The sequence below is a fragment of the Pristiophorus japonicus genome, chromosome 3 (genome assembly GCF_044704955.1).
Source record: "Pristiophorus japonicus isolate sPriJap1 chromosome 3, sPriJap1.hap1, whole genome shotgun sequence".
Lineage (NCBI taxonomy): Eukaryota > Metazoa > Chordata > Chondrichthyes > Pristiophoridae > Pristiophorus > Pristiophorus japonicus.
Window position 1 is genome coordinate 92,148,055 of NC_091979.1, and position 24,958 is coordinate 92,173,012.

At 48.2% G+C, this 24,958-nt stretch overlaps 1 protein-coding gene across 1 annotated transcript in view; it reads right to left on the reverse strand.

Moving 5' to 3' along the window:
• The window catches only part of LOC139254146 (sodium-driven chloride bicarbonate exchanger-like), a 319,096-nt gene that overhangs the window by 142,279 nt on the left and 151,859 nt on the right, over window positions 1–24,958 (reverse strand). The window contains exon 10 of the mRNA XM_070873648.1: window positions 10,793–10,880. Coding sequence (XP_070729749.1) covers window positions 10,793–10,880 — 88 coding nt within the window. The remainder of the gene's footprint in view (window positions 1–10,792; window positions 10,881–24,958) is intronic.

The following is a 24,958-nucleotide window of genomic DNA, read 5'->3' on the forward strand; positions in this document are numbered from 1 at the left end:
TGATGTGGATAGAGAACTGGTTGGCAGACAGGAAGCAGAGAGTCGGGATAAAGGGATCCTTTTCAGAATGGCAGGCAGTGACTAGTGGGGTGCCGCAGGGCTCAGTGCTGGGACCCCAGCTATTTCAATATATATTAATGATTTAGATGAAGGAATTGAGTGTAATATCTCCAAGTTTGCAGATGACACTCAGCTGGGTGTCGGTGTGAGCTGTGAGGAGGATGCCAAGAGGCTGCAGGGTGTCTTGGACAGGTTAGGTGAGTGGGCAAACGAGTGGCAGATGCAGTATAATGTGGATAAAAGTGAAGTTACCCACTTTGGTGGCAAAAACACGAAGGCAGAATATTATCTGAATGGCGGCAGATTAGGAAAAGGGGAGGTGCAACGAGACCTGGTTGTCATGGTACGTCAGTCATTAAAAGTTGGCATGCAGGTACAGCAGGCGGTGAAGAAGACAAATGGTATGTTGGCCTTCATAGCTCGGGGATTTGAGTATCGGAGCAGGGAGGTCTTACTGCAGTTGTACAGGGCCTTGGTGAGGCCTCACCTGGAATATTGTGTTCAGTTTTGGTCTCCTAATCTGAGGAAGGACGTTCTTGCTATTGAGGGAGAGCAGCGAAGGTTCACCAGACTGATACCCGGGATGGCAGGACTGACATATGAGGAGAGACTGGATTGACTGGGCCTGTATTCACTGGAGTTTAGAAGGATGAGAGGGGATCTCATAGAAACAAATAAAATTCTGACGGGACTGGACAGGTTAGATGCAGGAAGAATGTTCCCGATGTTGGAGAAGTCCAGAACCAGGGGACATAGTCTAAGGATAAGGGGTAAGCCATTTAGGACTGAGATGAGGAGAAACTTTTTCACTCAGAGAGTTGTTAACCTGTGGAATTCCCTACCGCAGAGAGTTGTTGATGCCAGTTCATTGGATATATTCAAGAGGGAGTTAGATATGGCCCTTGCGGCTAAAGGGATCAAGGGCTATGGAGAGAAAGCAGGAAAGGGGTACTGAGGTGAATGATCAGCCATGATCTTATTGAATGGTGGTGCAGGCTCGAAGGGCCGAATGGCCTACTCCTGCACCTATTTGCTATGTTTCTTTGTTTCTTCATTATCAATCACACAGCCAATTTTAGCATCTTCTGCAAACGTCTTAATCATACCCCGTATATTCAAGTCTAGATTATTGATGTGTACCACAAAAAGTAAGGGACCTAGTACTGAGCCCTGTGGAACCCCACTGGAAACATCCTCCCAGTTACAAAAACATCCATCAATCATTACCCTTTGCTTCCTGCCTCTGAGCCAATTTTGGATCCAACTTGCCACTTTGCCCTGGATCCCATGGGCTTTTACTTTCGTGACCAGTCTGCCATGTGGGACCTTATCAAAAGCTTTGCTAAAATCCATATACAGTACATCGCATGCACTACCCTCATCGACCCTCCTGGTTACCTCCTCGAAAAATTCAATCATGTTCGTCAGACACGATATTCCCTTAACAAATCCATGCTGACTGTCCCTGATTCACCTATGTCTTTCTAAATGAAGATTTATCCTGTCCTTCAGGTGTTTTTCCAATAATTTTCCCACCACTGAGATTAGGCTGACTGGTCTATAGTTTCCTACTTTCTGTATCCCTCCTTTCTTAAATAGGGGCATTACATTTGTGGTTTTCCATTCCTCTGGGATCTCTCCAGAATCCAGGCAAATTTGGTAGATTGCAACCAATGAATCCACTAACTCTGTAGCCACTTCTTTTAAGACCCTAGGATGCAGGCCATCAGATCCAGGGGACTTGTCCACCTTTCGTCGCATTAGTTTGCCTAGTACTTTTTCTCTAGTGATAGTTATTGTTTTAAGATCCCCCCTCCCAATAGCCCCTTGATTGTCAATTATTGGGATGCTATTAGTGTCTTCTACTGTGAAGACCGATACAAAATATTTGTTCAAAGTTTCTGCCATCTCCATGTTCCCCATTACTAATTCCCCGGTCTCGTCCTCTAAGGGACTATTATTTACTTTAGCTACTCTCATCCTTTTTGTCTACCTGTAGAAGCTTTTATTGTCTGTTTTTGTATTTCTTGCTAGTTTACTCTCATAAACTATCTTCTCTCTCTTTATTATTTTTTTAGTCGTCCTTGGCTGGTTTCTAAAAATTTCCCAATCCTCTGCCCTTCCACTATTCTTCGCAACATTGTATGCCTTTGTTTTCAATTTGATACCATCCTTTACTTCCTTAGTTAGCCATGGATGGTTGAGTCTTTCTTTCTCACTGGAATATATCATTGCTGAAAGTTATGAAATATCTCCTTAAATGTTTGCCATTGCTTATCTATTTTCCCAATCCATTTTAGCCAACTCTGCCTTCATACCTTTGTAATTGCCTTTATTAAGTTCAGGGCACTAGTTTGAGACCTAGCTTTCTCACCCTCAAACTGAATTTGAAATTCTACCCAAGAGGGTCCTTTACTATGAGATCATTAATTAATCCAGTCTCATTACATATTATTAGATCTAAAATAATCTGCTCCCTGGTTGGTTCCACAATGTGTTGTTCTAAGAAACCATCCCGAATACACTCTATGAACTCTTCCTCAAGGCTACTTTGCCAATTTGATTTGCCTAATCAATATGAGGTTTAAAATTGTCCATGATTATTGCCGTTCCTTTTTTACAAGCCTCCATTATTTATTGATTTATGCTCTATCCTATAGTGTAGCCACTGTTAGGAGGGCTATAGACTACATCCACCAGTGACTTATTTCCCTTATTATTTCTTATCTCCATCCAAACTGATTCGACATCTTGATCTTCTGAGCCAGTATCATTTCCCACTGCTGCACTGATCTCATCCTTTATTAACAGAGCTACCCCACCTCCTTTTCTTTCTTGTCTATCTTTCAGAAATGGCAAATACCTCTGAATATTCAGTTCCCAGCCTTGGTCACCTTGCAACCACGTCTCTGTAATGGCTATCAGATCATACCCATTTATTTCTATTTGTGCCATCAACTCATCTATCTTGTTACGAATGCTGCATGCATTCAGATAAAGAGCTTTTAATTTTGTCTTTTTATCATTTTGCCCTACTCTGACCCCACCTTCTGATGCACTCTTATGTTTATATGCTCTGTCCCTTCCTGTCACAGTCTGGTTACCATTACTCTGCACTATTGCTTTTTCATTTCTCTTTGACTTTTTAAATTTCTGCTCACCCTATCCCTTCCCCCCGCCCCCCCACTATTTAGTTTAAAGCCCTATCTACAGCCCTAGTTATTCGATTCGTCAGAACACTGATCCCAACGTGGTTCAAGTGAAGTCTGTCCCAATGGAACAGCTCCCTCTTATCCCAGTACTGATGTCAGTGCCCCATAAATCAAAACCCATTTCTACCACACCAATCTTTGAGGCACGCGTTCATCTTCAGCTCGACGATGGTGGCCCTAGCGTGATCTGGGCCACTATCATGCAACTTGGCACTCCGTCTTGGGGCTGGGCTGCTGGCCCTGTGGCATGCTGCCCTGGTGGCCCCAGTAGAAGCCATCAGAGGCCTTGCAGAGTGCACAGTGGCCCTCCCCTTTAATCGAAGGGGGAGGTATTGAAATGCGTCAACGCTACACAGAGCTTCCGTGTAGCACTGAACATTTCGACCCAATAGTGCCCCGGGACCCGCCCCTAAAGGAAGTGGAGCGCTGGAGATTGCGCTCCACTTCCTTTCAGGGACGGTAAGCCCAATTCAGCAGCAAGGGCGGGACTTCCGCGCTTGCCACTAAAACGCCAGGCCCCGGAAGGTTACCGCTCCCAATGGGGGCGCAGGGCATTTTCACCCCTTACGATTCTAATGTGGGCAAATGTGAGGTCATCCACTTTGGATGCAAGAAAGGTAAATCATAGTATTTTCTGAATGGTAAGAAATTAGAAACTGTGGAGGAGCAAAGAGATTTAGGTTCTCAAGTTCACAAATGATTAAAAGCTAGTAGACAGGTACAAAAACCAATGAAAAAGGCTAATGGAATGTTGCCGTTTATCTCATGGGGACTGGAATACAAAGGGGAGGAATTATGCTTTAGTAATATAGAACCTTGGTCACACCTCATCTAGAGTACTACATTCATTTTTGGGCATCATACCTCAGGAAAGATATATTGCCCTTGGAGGAGGTGCAATGCAAATTCACTAAAATTATACCAGGGCTTAAGGTTAAGTTATGAGGACAGGTGGTAAACCTGGCTAGTATTCCCTTCAGTATAGAAGATTGAGGGGTGATCTGATGGAGATGCTTAAAATGTGAAACGGATTAGATACGGTAAGCTTACAGAGAAACTATTTCCTTTCGTGCGGTGGGGGGGAGAGAGGGGGTAGTCAACAGCAAGGGGACGTAATCTTAATATTAGAACTCGGCCATTCAGGAATTAAATCAGGAAGCATTTTTTCACACAAAGGGTAATAGTAATCTGGAAAACTCTGCCCCAAAAGGCTGTGAATGCTAGGTCAATTAGTGTTTCAAGACTGAAATAGATAGATTTTTGTTAGGTAAGGGTATCAAGGGCTATGGAACAAGGGCAGGTTAAAGAGTTGAGGCGCAGATCAGTCATGATCTAATTGAATGGTGTAGCAGGCTCGAGGGGCTAAATGGCCTACTCCTGTTCCTAATGTTCCTTTGTAAAAATTAAGTGGCAGCAAAATAGAATTGCTTTGCGTCTAAGAGACATCTGTTTCTTTTCTTAATTGAGTTTAGTGAAACCATTTTGGCTGAAGAGGCACCAACATTAACTAATCCTCAGAATTTCTAAAACCATTCATCATTTTTGATTTTAGAATTGAACAGAAAACTGCTTTTGAAGTAGCTGACTTTAAGGGGTCAAGTTTCGGCCTGAGTTGCTCCTATTTTTTTGGAGCAACTAGTTTAGAATGGAGTAAATTAAGTTTCTACTCACCGACTGCAGCACCGGGAGCCCTCTAACAGCATGCTGGGACGGGGTCCCCCCCAGTGTGTCTCTCTCTGTCTCTGTCAGTGTCTCTCTCTCTCCGTCTGTCTATCAGTGTGTCTCTCTCTGTCTGTGTCAGTGTCTATGTGTTTCTGACAGCGAGGAGGGGGGGGGTGGGGAGAGGAGAGGGAGGGGGAAGAGGAGAGGGGGGGGATAGAGGAGAGGGAGAGGGAGGGGAGAGGAGAGGGAGGGGGGAGAGGAGAGGGAGAGGAGGGAGAGGAGGGGGGAGGGAGAGGAGAGAGGAAGGGAGAGGAGAGAGGAAAGGGGGGGAGAGAGAGGGGAGAGAGGGGGGAGAGAGAGGGGGGAGGGAGGAAGGGAGGGGAGAGTGAGGGGGGAGAGAAAGGGAGGGGAGAGAGAGGGAGGGGAGAGTGAGGGAGGGAGGGGAGAGAGAGTGAGGGAGGGGGGAGAGAGGGAGGGAGGGAAGGGGGGAGAGGGGAGGGAGGGAGGGAGGGAGGAGGGGAGAGGAGAGGGAGGGAGGAGGTTAGAGGAGAGGGAGGGAGGAGAGGAGAGGGAGGGAGGGTAGAGAGGAGAGGGAGGGAGGGGGAGAGGGGAGGGAGGAGAGGGGAAGGGGGAGAGGGGAGGGGGGAGAGGGGAGGGGGGAGAGGGGAAGGATGGAGGGAGGAGGGGAGAGGAGGGAGGAGGTTAGAGGAGAGGGAAGGAGGAGAGGAGAGGGAGGGAGGGGGGAGGGGAGAGGGAGGGAGGGAGGGGGAGAGGGGAGGGAGGAGAGGGGAAGGGGGAGAGTGGAGGGGGGAGAGGGGAAGGATGGAGGGAGGAGGGGAGAGGAGAGGGAGGGAGGGGGAGAGGAGAGGGAGGGAGGGAGGAGAGGGCTGGAGGGAGGGAGGAGAGGAGAGGGAGGGAGGAGGGAGAGGAGAGGGAGGGAGGGGGGAGAGGAGAGGGACGGAGAGGGAGAGGGAGGGAGGGAGGGGGGAGAGGGAGGGAGGGAGGGGGGAGAGGGAGGGAGGAGGCTGAACGGGCCTGGCCGACGAGAAGAAGCCGGGCCGAAGACTTCGAGCAGGGGCTGCCCTCAGCAAGATGGAGCGGATCGGATCTGAAGGTGCGGGGGTGGGGGGGAGCCGGAGCGGAGCAGGGCGGGAGCTGGAGCTGGGGGGGAGGGCGCGGCAAGCACCGGGGGCGGGGGGGGCGCAGGAGAGAGCCAGAGGGAGCGGGAACTGAACAGGGGGAGGGAGCCGGAGACACAGCCAGAGCAGGGGCTCGAAGGAGGAAGGTGCAGTCTGATCTTCCCCGCCCCAGTGAGCCCATTCGGCCAGGGCTAGGGGCGGCGTGCTCCGGGCCTCTCCCACACAGTTTCAGGCGCCTGGAGCTACTGCACATGCGCGCAACTGTAGCGCGCATGTGCAGAGGTCCCGGCACTGTTTTCAGTGCAGGGACCTGGCTCCGCCCCCCACAGCTTGTGCTACACTGCGCTGAGGGCCTGGATCAACCTGAGGGACTGGAGAATACCGAGGTAAGTTTTCGGCGTGGTTTTGAGCGCGGAAATCAGGCGTGGCTCGCGGGGCTGCGCCGTTCTAGGCGTGGCCCGAAACTTGACCCCTATATGCTGCAAATGTTATCAATATGCAAGATGGATATTCCTTTCCCTTAACATCACAAGTCATTTTACAAGTCATTGATCTCACATACTAAGGGCTCAATTTTCTCCTTTGCCGATTTTTGGCACGCAGGAGGATGGACGGCCGATTTTTTTGTGCCCGTTTGCAACGAAAAAAATATGCAACTTTTGCCAAAGTAAAATGTAATTTTGCCGCTGCAGTACCCGAAGTTAAGTCTGGGGGTGGAGCTTCAAGTGTGCGCCGAATAGTCTCTGAGCATGCGCCGGAAAAAAAAGAATAATATTTTCCACGTGACGGGTGTGCCCGTGCATCCACAGTGAACTTGCTAGTCTGGATCAAGAGCTTCTGAGAACACATACGGATTAGAGCTGGATCTGGACAAAATTTTAGCTGCAAAAGATGGATCCAAGGGAAGGGGAAGGAGAAGGACAAGGACAAGGAGAAGGAGAAGGGGAAAGAGGAAGGGCCAAGAGATTTCAAGGAGAAGAAATTGAGCCCTTAGTAGACATCATTGAGAGGAGATTGGAATGTGCTTGAGAATAAAGGAAGAATGGGCCAAAAGAAAGTGAAAGCCTCTCTACTAGCAAAACTTTGGGAACAAGTTGCAGAAGAGTTCAATGCAGTGGTCATGACCCCATGACGCTTTGGCTCAGTGCGGGGATTGTGTAGTGGGGTCATAAGCCAGGTGGGAAGCCCATACCCTTTGTCCCTGAGCAACCAGCTGTGCCCTTCTGGCAACTCCTGAAACATCACAAATATAATGCTCTCACGTAGGGTGAAAGCATCATGGATGCTACCTGGATATTTGGCATTCACTGCCATGATCCAATGCATATTGTCGCAGACGAGCTGGACATTTAGGGAGTGGAACCCTTTCCTGTTGCGATAAACCTCGGAGTCGTCCAAAGGTGCTCTCAAGACAATGTGGGTACAGTCAGTCACATCCTGTACCTTTGGGAAGCCAGCAATTCTGAGAACCGCACAGCCCTGTCTCGCATTGCCTGCATGGTCATAGAGAAATTGATGAACTGGTCCCTTTTGGCATCATCATCATCATAGGCGGTCCCTCGAACGAGGATGACTTGCTTCCACATGGGTTCACCGCTATTTCAATGAAGGACCCAATATTCCAGTCCTGAACTCCAATTGAAGGGGTGGAAGATGCCTGTGCGTGGATTTTTTTAACGTGTGGTGACCGTTGCACATTAGCCACCACACGGGTTTGGCAGAGCTAGGCCTTTATCCAGTGGCAAGGGTTAACCAGGATGACTGGAGACCTGCTCTGCTGCACGGACCGAGTGGGCATACACAACACATTCGTGCTGCCCCTGGGCCCTCAGCTCCTCTGAGCCCCGTACCCTCATTTGCTACACTTCCGCCACGATCTTTCACTGCTCCTCCGACACAAACATTTGCCGCACCTCTGCCACAATCTCCCACCGCTCCGCCATCATGATCTCTCGCCGCTCCTCCGCCACAAACATTCGCCACACCTTCACAACAATCTCTCACTATTCCTCTGTCACGATCTCTCGCAGCTCCTCCGCCACAAACATTCGCCGCACCTCCGCCATGATCTCTCACCGCTCATCTGCCCGACCTTCCCGCTCCTCCACTGTACCTGGGCCCTGCCGATGTTCCTGCCCACGCTCCAAATGGTGACCTGGGTTTTGATAACGTCACTCAGTTGCCTACTTCGCAGCTGTCGCATACTTGTAGCAGCTCGTGCTGGAAGCTACAGTGGTATGCTCTTTTATCCTCCCGACCTGCAGTGGTGTTCTCTCACAGGTCAGGGTGGCTCACGATGTTCCAGGGGCCCACGCTGCTCTTTTATCCTCCCCCCTGTCAGTAACATCATGAAACTGCATTTCAGTGTGACAGCAGCTGCCTTAATAATGAAATCATTCACTGAGACCTTGATATCATCTTTGCCTAGTTGCTTCCTTGTCTTTAAGATTTGTCTTTAAGAATTGCCTGCGTGATCATAGGGAAATTGATGAACTGATCCCTTTTGGCATACAGTGCAGCAGTCACCTGTCGAAAGCAGCAATGTGTGGCATGCTGCGAGATGCAGGATATGTCCCCAGTTGCTGCTTGAATTGAGCCAGAAGCATAGAAAGCAAGTGTTCTAGTGGCCTTCACTTCCACAGGTAGGGGAGTCCTCCTGCCACTTCTTGGCTGTATGTCTGCCCTGATTAGCTGGCAGATCTCGGTGATAATCTTCTTTCTAAATCGCAGCCTGCGAATGCAGTTTGCCTCACTCAGGTGTAGGTATGAGCACCTGTCCCTGTAGATTTGATCAGGGTATGGCCTAATCCCCATCAATGCCCGAGCGATCTGGCTTCTGCGACGGTGGCGTCGTATTATCCGTCAACTCTGCATGGCATGCATGCAAATCAACCTTATTACATGAGACATAGTCAGAGTTGCACCCATAATTATTATTGTTAATTTTGTTATTCTTGTTATTGTGAGACAGTACTTACTGAAGCACTCACACCTTTGCTGGGTGATGCCCTAGTAGAATGGACCACACGCTGGTCTGCGCATGCGCAACACTAAGCTCTGTCTCTATGGAGACGCGACGCACAGTGATTTATGGCACTATTCATAGCTTTTGCAGAAATGCGTATATCTGCTACTGTGCCGTCTCCGATGCACAGTTCGGAGTGCATGCTGGCAGGATCGCTCCCTCGGATGGACAGAAACATAGGAGATTGGCGCTCAGCATGGAAAGAAGCCCGGGGGGTGGTGGAATCCAAGTGCCGAGCTCCTGTGCTTGTGTCTGACCGAGGGAGCGATCCTGCTGCCGGCCGGCACTCCTCCAACCTGTGCCTGGAGCTCCGTGAGCAGAGATTCTGTGGTGGGGTGGAGTCACAATTTGCCTTCTCACATAACATGGAAAAAATTAAATTTCTAACAATCTGTGGGAATTCTGAGTTATTTTCTGAGTTCGCTCTGCAAAAATCGTCTTGAATTTGTGCTTTAAATTGTCTTCTTCCCTCGCTCCAAAAATTCAGAAATATACTCAGCACCGATTTCCTTAAGTTAACATAGGATATTTCTGATTGGTACTGTGCGCCGTCCTGAAAAAAAATCGGTGTTGGCAAAAATGGCCTAAAACGGTGCAGAAATCAGGTTTCAATCAGACCTGCGCAAAAAGATCTGGCGTACAAAAAATCCGGCGCAGACAGTCGCTACCGGCATACAAACTTTGAGCAAAGTTGCAAAATCAAGATTGCTCAAAAAAAAATCAACAGACGCCAAAAAAACGGAGCCCAATGGTGGGGAAAATACAGCCCTAAAACTGATCATCATAGATTTGGCACATTGCCAAAATATCTAAATCATATCCATAAATACATCTTCAAAGATACTCTTTCAATCAGTCATTGTGATAATTAAAATATTTATGTGTCTACAATAATGAATAATTCTGAGTTGTTAAACAATGATGTCAGGTGAAATGTTCTCATTTGGTAAATTTTCTTAAACATAAATGAAAGCATGAATTACAGAAGAACAAAAGACAGATTCATTGTATGAAGATCAACAACTTAATTCAACTCCTAACATCATCATCATAGGCGGATCCTGGAACAAGGATGACTTGCTTCCACACCAAAAGAAATGAGTTTGCAAATGTTTCAATGAAGGACCCGATATTGCAGTCCTGAACTCGAGGGCTGGAAGATGCCTGTGCGCGGATTTTTTTAACATTGCACATCAGCCACCACATGGGCTTGACAGAGCTAGGCCTTTATCCAGTGGCAAGGGTTAACCAGGACGACTGGAGACCTGCTCTGCTGCACGGACTGAGTGCACACACATATCGCAGTGTTGCCACTGGGCCCTCGGCTCTTCTCCTAACACAGCTGTGATGTTAGCATATCTGTGCCTACATGAATCATTCTGAATAATGATACTACTTAAACATTTTTTTAAATGGTTCCAAACCCTGGGTATATGTAATTCTTGTTTCCTCGGTCGTGATGACACAGACATAAAATGTAGCTTCCTATGTACCATAATTGAAATTAAACCCTTGTCCTCTCAAACTCATGAACAATTTATTGTACAGTCCAGTCCCCAATGTAATTTAAGCTTTGTAGTATTCTCCAAAAATTATGACATTAGTCAGATTACAAGATTGTGATTAATGATCAAAGTGTGCAACAGATATTGCTAGAACACATTAAATTAAATACTTTGGAATTCAGCACTTGCCTCATCAGTCATCAGGGTTGCAATCGACCTGCCAATTTCATGATATTGTGGACCTTTACCAAGAGGCCCCAAGAGAATAAACAAAAATCTATGGGGGAAAAAAGCAATAAAGTGAGTAAAGTATTAAGAATAATAATAATCATAGAAAATTCTGGTAGGCATTAATTTTCAGTTAAACCTGTCAGTTCCACAGGAATACATTATTTGTTGTTTTGCAGCACGTATTATCCAATTCAACAATCATTTAGCTTCCCCTAGCATTGATTGTGAACTGTGGTCACATCCAAATATCAATGGAATGATTTACGGAAAAATGGAAATGTACGAATTCCAATGCTGAAATTGAATGATGCTATAACGAGTGAAGTGCAAGAGGTTTATACATTCAACCTGAACCCTTGCGATTATAATGCAGCCTTTAATTTACTATCCAGACACCTAATTTTCTGTAATGTACAGCATTTAATATTTTCATTGAGGAAAAATAAAATGAATTGTTACATTTGATAGAGTTAGAGTCTGATAGAACTATGGGGAGAGATACACCAATCCACCATGAAGAGCACAACACTATCTCCATATGTTTTCCACCTTTTGTTGTTATTAAATGAAGTTACATAGAATTACATAGAAATTGCAGAATAGAAACAAGCTATTCGGCCGAACAGGTCTATGCAGGTATTTATGTTCCACACGAGCTCTTCCCACTTTACTTCATCTCACTGTAACAATATATCCATCTATTTCATTCTCCCTCATATATTTATCTAGTTTTACCTTAAATGCATCTATGTTATTTGCCTCAACCACTTCATGTGGTAGCAAGTTTCACATTCGCACCACTCTGAGTAAAGAAGTTTCCCCTGAATCCCTATTGGATTTGTTAGTGATGAACTTATATTTATGGCCCCAGTGTTGGACTCCCCAGCAAGTGGAAATATGTTTTCTCCATCTAACCAAAGACTGGTTAGGCAACGACAAGGCAGACAAGAGAAGAGCCCATCTCTTGAGCAGCTGTGGCTTGAAAACATACGCTTTAATGAAGGACCTGCTGGCACCCGAGAAACCAGCAAGCAAGTCGTTTGATGAGTTGAGCACACTGGTAAGAGACCACCTGAAGCCAGCGAGCAGCCTACACATGGCCAGACACAGGTTCTACAACTATAGACGCTGTGTGGGCCAGAGCATACCTGACTTTGTGGCGGAACTTCGGAGGTTGGCTAGCTTATGTGAGTTCTCCGATGAACTAAGGAGAGAAGTACTGAGAGACTTTTTTACTGAAGGAATAGGCCATGCAGGCATATTCTGAAAGCTCATAGAAACCAAGAACTTGACCCTAGAGGCAGCAGCACTGGTTGCACAGACATTCTTGGCAGAAGAAGAAACGAGGTTGATCTACACTGCAGGTACGACAACTAACGAAACATCGGAACAAGGGGTTCACAGCGTGAAACAAGCTGCTATCTCCACACACAGACAAAGGCAGGAGAGCGGCCCGCAACAGCAGGCAGTGGCGCCAGAAGCCATCAAGGGCCACATGAATGGCCGTTCATACCTCATCAACCCACAATGCGAGCAATCAACTACAAACTGAGAGAAGCTCAAGAGAGATCAGCCGGACACAGCTCATTCTTTGGAAACAATGGAAGCGGTCTGTGCTGGAGATGTGGGGGAAGGCACTCATCAGAATTTCAGCATTCTGTTTGCAGAAACTGCGACTATACAGGGCATCTGGCCCGCATGTACAGAAAAACGGCAGCTCGGCTGGTGTACGAATCGGAAGGGTTGGAAAGCGGACCAGAAGACGGTGGGGACAGTACCCGGGACACCAATGTACAACGAGTCAACACAATCAATGGGCACTGCTCCTACAACAAGATGCCTCCAATAATGATGAGGGTCCTACTCAACGGGATACCCGTCAACATGGAGCTGGATACGGGAGCGAGTCAATCTCTCATGGGTGCTCAACAATTTGAACAGCTGTGGCCACACAAAAGAGACAGACCAAAACTCACAAGGGTCGACACCAAACTAAGGACCGATACTAAAGAAATCGTCCCAGTACTCGGCGGCGCCATGCTCTCAGTCACACACAAACCGACTTCCCCTGTGGATTGTCCCCAGAGATCTCTCAGCACTGCAGGGGAGAAGCTGGCTTGCAAAACTTAACTGGAAATGGGATGATGTTCACGCCATGTCGTCAGAGGAACAGACCTCATGCTCAACAGTTCTAAGTCGATTTGAACATCTCTTTCAGCCAGGTTTGGGCACCTTCAAAGGGGCTAAAGTCAAAATCTACATCACACAGGATGCTAGACCGGTCCATCACAAGGCTAGAGCTGTGCCCTATGTGATGAGGGAAAAGATTGAACATGAACTGGACAGGCTTCTGCGGGAAGGCATTATCTCACCCGTGAATTTAGCCACTGGGCAAGTCCCATCGTCCCAGTCATGAAGCCTGATGGATCCGTACAAATCTGTGGGGACTACAAATCTACCATAAACAAAGTCTCCCTACAGGACCAATACCCACTGCCCAGAGCGGAGGACTTATTTGCCACATTGGTTGGAGGAAAACTTTTCTCAAAACTAGATCTCACATCTGTGTATATGACGCAAGAATTGACCGATGAGTCCAAGCTACTCACCACCATCAACATACATCGAGGCCTTTTCATGTACAATCAATGCCCATTGGGCATCAGGTCGGCAGCTGCCATATTCCAGCGCAACATGGAGAGTCTGCTCAAGTCCATCCCGGGGACGGTTGTATTTCAAGATGACATACTTATCACGGGCAGGGACACCGACTCCCATCTCCGCAATTTGGAGGAAGTACTAAAGTGGTTGGATCGGGTAGGCCTAAGAGTTAAGAAATCAAAGTGCCTGTTTCTTGCACCCGAGGTTGAATTTTTGGGCAGAAGGATTGCCGCTGATAGAATCCGCCCAACAGAGTCCAAAACCGAAGCAATTCGCCTGGCACCCAGGCCCCGGAATGTCTCAGAACTGCGCGCCTTTCTCGGGCTACTCAATTACTTTGGGAACATTATGCAGAACTTAAGCACGCTGCTGTAGACTCTCCACGTGCTACTCAGAAAGGGGTGTGATTGGTTTTGGGGGGACGCCCAGGAACGCACCTTCATTAAGGCACGCAAGCTTCTGTGTTCCAACAGTGTTTTGGCTTTCTTTGATCCAGGTAAAAAGCTAGTTCTTACATGTGATGCGTCAGTGTACGGGGTCGGGCGCGTTTATAACATGTCAATAGTGCGGGTAAATTACAACCCATAGCTTATGCCTCCAGGTCACTTTCGCGGGCAAAGCGCGGGTACGGAATGGTGGAGAAGGAGGCGCTCGCGTGCGTGTACGGTGTCAAAAAGATGCACCAATACCTTTTCGGGGCTGAGTTCGCATTAGAAACCGACCACAGGCCCCTCACGTCCCTACTATCCGAAAGCAAGACAATAAACGCCAACGCCTCGGCGTGCATTCAACGGTGGGCACTCATGCTGGTGTCTTACGATTACACCATAAGACACAGACCAGGCACAGACAACTGTGCTGACGCGCTTAGCAGGCTACCCCTGGCAACCACAGAAGGGTCTGACGAACAGGACTGTGAGATAGTCATGGCAATCAATGCCTTTGAGTCCACAGGTTCGCCCATGATGGCTCACCAAATCAGAGCCTGGACGACCAGCGACCCCACGTTATCCCTAGTAAAAAGATGTGTCCTAACTGGTGACTGGGCAGAGGCTCGCGATGCCTGCCCCGAGGAGATCAAACCTTTCCATAGGCGCATGCATGAGCTGTCACTTCAAGCAGACTGCCTGATGTGGGGCAGCCGAATAGTTATGCCTCTGCGAGGCAGAGAGACATTTGTCTGGGAGCTCCACTGCGAGCACCCAGGGATCGTTCTCATGAAGGCCATAGCCAGATCCCACGTCTGGTGCCCTGGCATTGACGCGGACTTGGAGCTCTGTGTCCGACAGTGCACCATTTGTGCCCAACTCAGTAATGCCCCCAGGGAGACCCCCCTGAGCCCCTGGCCCTGGCCCACCAAACCGTGGTCGCGGGTGCACGTAGAATATGCGGGCCCATTCATGGGCAAACTGTTCCTCGTCATTGTAGATGTATTTTCAAAGTGGATCGAATGCACCATTTTAAACTCGAGCACCCACCTCCACCACTATGGAGAGCCTTGGAACCATGTTCGCAACGCACGGCATTCCTGACATAGTGGTCAGTGATAATGGTCCGTGCTTCACCAGCGCAGAATTCCAAGATCTTATAAGTGACCACGGCATAAATCACATTAAGACGGCACCGTTCAAGCCGGCCTCCAACGGCCAGGCGGAGCGAGCAGTGCAGATCATTAAACAAGACATGCTCAAAATCCAAGGTCCCACGCTGCAGGGCCACCTGTCGTGACTGCTGCTGGCATACAGATCTCGTCCGCATTCATTGACTGGAGTTCCCCCCGTGCAACTATTAATGAAATGAACCTTAAAGACAAGGCTCTCATTAATCCTCCCAGACATGCATGAAATCGGTGAGGCAAAGCGCTATAAGCTAACCGAGTACCATGACCAAAATTCGAGGGGTGGTGGAATGAGATAGGGGACAAAGTGTTTGTGCTAAACTATGGCATGGGTCCCAAATGGCTTGCAGAGACAGTAACAGGCAAGGAAGGAAACAGGCTACTGGTGGTACAAATGGACAATGGCCAAACCTGCCGGAGGCATGTAGGTCAAGTCAAAAGTAGATTTACCAACAACACTGCTGAACCAGAGGAATACTACAATGTGGAACTCACACCACAGCCCAGGCAAGATACCAGCAATCACCCCGAAAGAACAACAGGCACCAAGGCAAACAACTGAACCACAATTAAGACACTCCACGCGAGAGCGTAGACCACCTGAGAGATTGAACCTATAAAGACAATAAGACCTTGGGGGAGGGTGATGTCATGTATCTCACACTACTGTACATAACTGTATCTTACCATGCTATACATGACTGTAACCAGAGATGACCTGTAACCACAAGCTTATCTTACCACCAGGGGTGCACTTGCAGGAGACACTGGATACCTGTTCCAGACAGGTATATAAGGACAGGTCTCAGGCAAGTGTGGCATTTGAGAGCTGTGTAATAAAGGTGCAGATTCTGAGTGACCTTGACTTCAGTATGTGCCTCGTGTGAATCTGTACTACGGGGACAGGACTTTACAGTTATAACCTCACAGGTCGGGTAACACCCTTGTAAATCATTTTTGCATCTTCTCCAGTGCTTCTATATCCTTTTTGTAATATGGAAAGCATAACTGTTCACAGTGCTCCAAGGCTGGAATTTTCCTTACCTAGGCAGGTCTGGTGCAGGCAGTGACCATGACGGGTCACAAGCCCGCTGCTGACTCCATCATCAACATAAGAACATCAGAAATAGGAGCAGGAGTAGGCCATACAGCCCCTCGAGCCTGCTCCGCCATTTAATACGATCATGGCTGATCCAATCATGGGCTCAGGTCCACTTCCCTGCCCGCTCCCCATAACCCCTTAATTCCTTATCGGTTAAGAAACGGTCTATCTCTGTCTTAAATTTATTCAATGTCCCGGCTTCCACAGCTCTCTAAGACAGCGAATTCCACAGATTTACAACCATCTGAGAGAAGAAATTCCTCCTCATCTCAGTTTTAAATGGGCGGCCCCTTATTCTAAGATTATGCATCCTAGTTCTAGTCTCCCCTATCAGTGGAAACATCCTATCTGCATCCACCTTGTCAAGCCCCCTCATAATCTTATACATTTCGATAAGATCATCTCTCATTCTTCTGAATTCCAATGAGTAGAGGCCCAAGTACTCAACCTTTCCTCATAAGTTAACCCCTTCATTTCCGGAATCAACCCGCTGCACAAAATGACTTTACGTCAATAGGGCCTATTAAGGCCGCCCTGCACATTACCTGGCCCAATTAAATCGGTTTGCTGACGTCATCCATGATACATTTCAGCTGGGATATTTAAAGGAGCCATGGCCACATTAGATTTGATGGTTAATCTAAAATAGTGCAGTCATTGCACTACAGCATTGGAGTGCTGCAAACACATTGGAAATGACTGCACAGAGGAAAAGGGCTGTACCCAGGTTCTCCAATGACTCCCTCCATATCATTGTTGAGGGAGTCAGAACATGCAGCGAGATCCTCTTTTCTTCGAAAGATCCCAGGAGACTGAAACAGCTGGTTGGAGATTGCAGAGGAGGTCAACAACAGGAATGTGGTCAGGAGGACCTGGGTGCATTGCTGCAAACGTTTTAATCTCATTAGATCAGGAAATGTGAGTGAAAAACCACACTGAACTTCATCCTGCTGCACCTCTCATCGCTCCCCATCACTCTCCCTTCCCAACCCTACTCCTGCACATCCTTACTCCCATCAACATAGCTTGCACCTCCACCCATGCCTCTCTCTCTATCTACTTTACCATCATCATTGCAGTCCCTCGAAATCGAGGAAGACTTGCTTCCACTTTAAAAGAGAGTTCTCAGGTGACTGTACAGTCCAATATGGGAATTACAGTCTCGGTCACAGGTGGGGTAGACAGTGGTTGAAGGAAAGGATGGGTGGGGAGTCTGGTTTGCTCCTTCCGCTCTCTGCGCTTGGTTTCTGCAAGCTCTCGGTGGCGATACTCGAGTTGCCCAGCGCCCTCCCGGATGCTCTTCCTCCACTAAGGGTGGTCTTGGGCCAGGATTCCCAGGTGCTGGTGGGAATATTGCGCTTTATCAAGGAGGCTTTGAGGGTGTCCTTGAAACATTTCCTCTGCTCACCTGGGGCTCGCTTGCCGTGTCGGAGTTCCGAGTAGAGCGCTTGCTTTGGGAGTCTCGTGTCGGGCATGCGGACGATGTGGCCCGCCCAACGGAGTTGGTCGAGTGTGGTCAGTGTTTCGATGCTGGGGATGTTGGCCTGATCGAGAACACCGACATTGATGCATCTATCCTCCCAGTGGATTTGCAGGATCTTGTGGAGGCAGCGTTGGTGATACTTCTCCAGCGCTTTGAGATGGCTACTGTAAATGGTCCACATCTCTGAGCCATATCGGAGGTTGGGTATCACTACTGCCCTGTAGACCATAAGCTTGGTGCCAGATTTGAGGTCCTGGTCTTCAAACATTCTCTTCCTCAGGCAACTGAAGGCTCCGCTGGTACACTGAAGGTGGTGTTGTACCTCGTCATCGATGTCTGCCCTTGCTGAAAGTAGGCTCCCGAGGTATGGAAAATGGTATACATTGTGTAAGGCCGCATCATGGATTATGATGACCGGGGGTGCAGTGCTGTGTGGCGGGGTCAGGTTGGTGGAAGACCTTTGTCTTACGGATGTTTGCTGTAAGGCCCATTCTTTCATACGCCTCGGTGAAGATGTTGACGATGGCTTGGAGTTCGGCCTCTGAATATGCGCAAACACAAGCGTCGTCCGCATACTGTAGTTCGATGACAAAGGATGGGACGACCTTGGATCTAGCCTGGAGGACAACGGTTGAATAGATTCCCATTGGTTTTATAGTAGGGAGTTTGTTGAGAGTGAGATGGAGCATTGCAGCGAGGAAAATCGAGAAGAGGGTTGGCGTGATAATGCAGCCCTGCTTGATCCGAGTCCAGACATGGATTGGGTCTGTGGTGGATCTGTTGGTCAGGATCAAGGCTTGCATGTCACCGTGGAGCAGGCGGAGGGTGGTGACAAATTTTTGGGGACAGCCGAAAGTGTCAAAGGCTTTTGTGAGGTCAAAGAAAGCCATGTTCAAGTATCAAACCCCATCTGACTAACCACCTCTCATACTCATCCTCATCCTGGTGCAATCATACCAACTAACAACATATAGGAGGCTTTGGCACCCCACTCTGTCATAGACTCCCTCTAAAAATCTAACCCATCCATTCCTTACACTCATTCCGTCACTCTCACTCAACTTTCTCTGCTTTCCCTCCTTGCAGGAAAAGTGAGCCCAAAATAAGAGGGAGAGAACTGGCAGTGGCTCTCCATCATTTGCAAACCTTACAACAGCAGAGGAAGCTGCTTTAGAAATATGGAGTCACCGAGCAACTGGAGGTGGGAGACGGAGAGAGGGGGACATCTCAGTAACCTGGTAAAAGAATTACATATCATACAGCTACATGACATACATTCATCACTTATATGGGGACTGATATCAGCAGCCATTGAATGGTCATCATGTGCATAATGGTATCTGTACCCATTTTTCATGTGACATATCGAACACATCTCTTTACTCTCCCACAGGTCCATCAAGAGCTCCCCCCCACGCCCAACCCCCACTGTCCAGGAGGAAGTGGAAGGCGACTCCTCAGAGGAGCCTCCAGCCTCTGAGGGCACACCATTGCCAGACATAAGCGCACCCAACAGATACGCACACCTGGGTGGGTCCCACGCAACATAGAGTAGTGTTGTCACTGGTGTCGCGCAACTCACAAGTGAGCAAGAGGAGATAATGCAGACAGGGACAGCAGTGGAGGGTCCTTGCCGGAGGGCGCAGGGCTCTCCCAGCTCTGCTCAACTGTATGCAGGTGCTGAGCCTCAGGAGCCATTGAGAAAGAGGGTGTTCCAGGAGGTGCAGGAAGATGTGCAGGTGGCTCTGACAGGTTTTGCGACTGCGATGTCTGCAAATGTGCAGAGAATGCAAGAATCCATCTCCAACATGAGCACCACCACGATGGTGATAGTAGCCTCTTCCATGGAAAGGATGGCCACCTGTATGGAGCAGCTAATGCACCACTCACATGAGCACATGCTATTGATGGAGAACAGATGGCAGAGGCTCATAGATCTCCTCTCTAGGAGGGATGTCAATGCAGATTTGGGTCCTCATGGGCCCACTGCTATGCAAAAAAGTGCTCTCCAGCTCCTTGATAGCAGGGCAGTGCGGGTGGCCCATGAGAAGGATGATGGTGAAAGGGGACATGCACAGTTGCAGGAGGAACAGACTTTGGAGAAGCCGTCAGAGGCTCCACAACCCAGAGGATATCGCCAATAGTGTCCATGCAGTTGCAGCAGAAAAGTGAGCAGCCTGCCTCTATCTCTGCTGAAGCCACAGGTTTGCACCTCGTAGAAGCACTCATTAGCAAAAGATGACACAGAAGTAGATGCACAAGAGTAAGCACATGGGTGTTTAAAGATCTGTTCTTGTTATGGTTCCATTACTTTTGGGGGTGGTCAGTGTGAAAGGAATGGGTTGGTCATTGTAGGGATGCTTTATGGTGTTGTTGGGGGGTGGGGGGGGGAATCCTGGCACAGCATGTGGCAGCCATATGGGTGTAATGCAGGAAGTTACATAAATCTGGCTAGAGTGAGACCAACCCTGACCTCCCGGGCAGCAATGTGCTCGGGTGCTGCTGGCACCTGGACCTCTGGTACGTTCTGTTCCTCATCATCTTCCAGCTATGCTCATCCTCCTTATCTGAAGAGGCGTGTGCTCAGCGCATTGCTCCTCATACAGCGCTAATCCTCATTACTCGCAGTGTTGTACAGCGCACAGCAGACAACCATGATTCTGGATACCTTGGCTGGTGCATACTGAAGGGCTTCTCCAGATCTGTCAAGGCATCTGAAGCACATTTTCAACATGCCTATTGTTTGCTCTATGACACATCTGGTGAACATGAGTCTTTCAGTATGTCTCTCCTTTGCCTTAATACATGGCCTCCTCAAGGATGTTATGAGCCAAATCTTGAGTGGATAGCCCTTTTCTCCAAGCAGGCAGCCGGCAAGTCTGTTTGGCGGTGTGAAAAGCTGAGGGAGGGTGGACTAATGCAGTGCGAAAGAGTCATGCCAGCTGCCAGGGAATCTGGCACACAGATGTACACATGCGTGTACTATAGAGCCTCAAACAGTGAGAGGGAGATAGAAGAGCAAATATGTCGACAAATTTCTGAGAAGTACAAAAACTATAGAGCAGTAGCAGTAGGGGATTTCAACTATCCTAACATTAACTGGGACAAAATTAGTGTGAAGGGTATAGAGGGTGTGAAATTGATAAAATGCATTCAAAAGAACATTTTTAGCAAGTATGTAGAAGCCCAACACGGGAGGGGCAGTTCTGGATTTAGTTTTAGGGAATGAAGCTGGGCAGCTGGAAGGGGTATCAGTGGGAGAGCAGTTAGGTGCTAGTGACCATAATTCAGTTAGATTTCATCATCATCATAGGCAGTCCCTCAGAATCGAGGAAGAATTGCTTTCACTCCTGAAGTGAGTTCTTTGGTGGCTGAGCAGTCCAATACGAGAGCCACAGACTCTGTCAGACAGTCGTTGAGGGAAGGGGTGGGTGGGACTGGTTTGCCGCACACTCCTTCCGCTGTCTGCGCTTGACCTCTTCACGCTCTCAGCGTTGAGCCTTGATGTGCTCAATGCCCTCCCGGATGCACTTTCTCCAATTAGGGCGGTCTTTGGCCAGGGACTCCCAGGTGTCAGTAGTGATGTCGCACTTTATCAGGGAGGCTTTGAGGGTGGCCTTGTAACGGTTACGCTGCCCACCTTTGGCTCGTTTACCATGAAAGAGCTCCGCATAGAGCACTTGCTTTGGGAGTCTCGTGTCTGCCATGCGAACTATGTGGCCTGCCCATCGAGTGTGGTCAGTGCTTCAATGCTGGGGATGTTAGCCTGGACGAGGACACTGATGTTGGTGCGCCTGTCCTCCCAGGGGCTTTGCAGGATCTTGCGGAGACATCATTGGTGATATATCTCCAGCGACTGGAAGTGGTGTTGAATCTCTGCATCAATGTCTGCTTTTGTTGATAAGAGGCTCCCGAGGTATGGGAAATGGTCCACGTTGTCAAGGGCCACGCTGTGGATCTTGATGACTGGGGGGCAGTGCTGTGTGGCGAGGACAGGCTGGTGGAGAACCTTTGTCTTACGGATGTTTAGCATAAGGCCCATGCTTTCATATGCCTCAGTAAATACATCGACTATATCCGGGAGTTCAGCCTCAGAATGTGTGCAGACGCAGGCGTCGTCCGCGTACTGTAGCTCAACGACAGAGGTTGGGGTGATCTTGGACCTGGCCTGGAGGCAGCGTAGTTTAAACAGCTTCCTACTGGTTCTGTAGTTTAGTTCTACTCCAGCGGGGAGCTTGTTGACTGAGAGGTGGAGCATGGCAGCGAGGAAGTTTGAGAAGAGGGTTGGTGCGATGACGCAGCCCTGTTTGACCCCAGTCCGGACGTGGATCCATTGGTAAGGATCACGGCCTGCATGTCATCGTGGAGCAGGCGAAGGATGTTGACAAACTTTTGGGGGCATCCAAAACGGAGGAGTACACTCCATAGACCCTTGCGGTTGACAGTGTCAAAGGCCTTTGTAAGGTTGAGAAAGGCCATGTATAAGGGCTGCCGCTGCTCCCTGTATTTTTCCTGCAGCTGTCGCGCTGCAAAGATCATGTCTGTTGTGCCCCGTAGGGGACGAAATCCGCACTGTGACTCCGGGAGGAACTCCTCAGCTACAGGGAGAAGACGGTTGAGGAGAACTCTAGCGATAACTTTCCCAGTGGCTGATTGCAGGGAGATTCCCCTGTAGTTGCCATAGTCGGACTTGTCCCCTTTTTTAAAGATGGTCATGATCACTGCACCTCTGAGATCTCCCGGCATGCTCTCCTCCCTCCAGATGAGATGAGGTCATGTATCTACGCCAACAGCGCCTCTCCGCCATACTTCAGCGCTTTAGCAGGGATTCCATCCGCTCTCGTAGCCTTGTTATTCTTGAGCTGTTTTATGGCTTTTCCTACCTCGGGCAATGTTAGATTTAAGGTAGTTGTGGAAAAGGACAAGGATAGACCAGGAATAAAAGCTCTAAATTGGGGAAAAGCCAACTTTGCTAAGCTGAGAGTTGATTTAGCCATAGTGGACTGGAATCAGCTACTTGAAGGTAAATCAGTGTCAGAGCAGTGGGAGGCATTCAAGGAGGAGATCCGGAGGGGTCGGGCCAAATATGTGCCCTTAAAGAAAAAGGGTGGGACTAACAAATCTAAAGCCCCCCAGATGTCTAGGGACATACAGGGTAGGATAAAGAAAAAAAGGGACGCTTATGACAGATACCGAGTGCTAAATACTGCAGAATCTCTCGAGGAGTATAGAAAGTCCAGGGATGAAATTAAAAGGGATATTAGCAAAGCAAAGAGAGAGCATGAAAAATTCTTGGCAAGTAAAATCAAGAAAAACCCAAAGATCTTTTATAAATATATTAAGAGCAAGAGGATAACTATAGAGAGAGTCGGGCTATTATAGACCATGAGGGTAATCTGTGTGTGGAGGCGAATGATGTGGGTATGGTTCTTAATTAATACTTTGCATCTGTTTTCACAAAAGAGAGGGGTGATGCAGACACTGCTATCGAGGAGGAGAAGTGTGAAATATTAAATGAAATAAACATAGTGAGAGAGGAGGTATTAAGGGGATTAGCAGTTTTGAAAGTGGATGTCCCCAGGCCCACATGAAATGTATCCCAGGCTGTTAAGGAAGCAAAAGAGGAAATAGCAGAGGCTTTGACCATTTTCCAATCCTCTCTGGCTTCAGGTGTGGTGCCAGAGTTCTGGAGGACTGACTGCTAATGTGGTACCTTTGTTTAAGAAAGGAGAAAGGGATAGACTGAGTAATTACAGACCAGTCAGCCTAACCTCAGTTGTGGGAAAATTATTGAAAATAATCCTGAATGACAGGATAAATCTTCATTTAGAAAGACACAGATTAATCAGGCACAGGCAGCATGGATTTGTTAAGGGAAGGTCGTATCTGACTTACATGATTGAATTTTTCGAGAAGGTAACCAGGAGGGTCGATGAGGGCAGTGCGTATGATGTATTGTATATGGACTTTAGCAAAGCTTTTGATAAGGTCCCACATAGCAGACTGGTCACGAAAGTAAAAGCCCATGGGATCCAGGGCAAAGTGTCAAGTTGGATCCAAAATTGGCTCAGAGGCAGGAAGAAAAGAGTCATGGTTGATGGGTGTCTTTGTGACTGGAAGAATGTTTCCAGTGGGGTTCCACAGGGTTCAGTACTAGGTCCCTTGCTTTTTGTGGTATACATTAATGATCTAGACTTGAATATAGGGGGTATGATCAAGAAGTTTGCAGATGATACTAAAATCGGCTGTGTGGTTGATAATGAAGAAGAAAGCTGTAGACTGCAGGAAGATATCAATCAACTGGTCAGGTGGGCAAAACAGTGGCAAATGGAATTTAATCGGGAGAATTGTGAGTTAATGCATTTGGGGAGGGCTAACAAGAAAAGAGAATACATATTAAATGGTAGACACTGAGAAGTGTAGAGGAACAAAGAAACCTTGGAGTGCATGTCCACAGATCCCTGAAGGTAGCAGGCCAGGTAGATAAGATCGTTAAGAATGCTTGCCTTTATTAGCCGAGGCATAGAATATAAGAGCAGGAAGGTTATGCTTGAACTTTATAAAATACTGGTTAGGCCACAGCTAGAGTACTGTGTGCAGTTCTGGTCACCGCATTACAGGAAGGACGTGATTGCACTGGAGTGGGTACAGAGGAGATTTACGAGGATGTTGCCGGGAATGGAGAATCTTAGCTATGAGGACAGATTGGATAGACTGGGTTTCCCTTAGCAAAGGGGTCAACAACTAGGGGGCATAAATTTAAAGTAATTGGTAGAAGGTTTAGAGGGGATCTGAGGGGAAATTTCTTCACTCAGAGGATTGTGGGGATCTGGAACTCAGTGCCTGAAAGCGTGGTAGAGACAGAAACCCTCACCACATTTAAAAAGTACTTGGATGTGCACTTGAAGTGCCGTAACCTGCAGGGTTACGGACCTAGAGCTGGAAAGTGGGATTAGGCTGGATAGCCTCTCCTTGGCCGGCACAGACACGATGGGCTGAAATGGCACCCTTCCGTGCTGTAAACTTCTATGCTTCTATGATAATCATCTTTTTGTGGTTGCAGACAAACTGCACATTGAGGGAGTGTAAGCTCTTGCGGTTCACAAACACTCCTAGATGATGATGGAGTGCCCTGATGGTCACATGACGCCCTGCACCCGTGGGAAGTCAGCCAGAGTGGCAAAGGCCAGCACCTGCTCAGTAACACTGGCTTCATCAGTGGCAAAGTTGATATAATTGGCTGACTTGTCAAGCATGGCA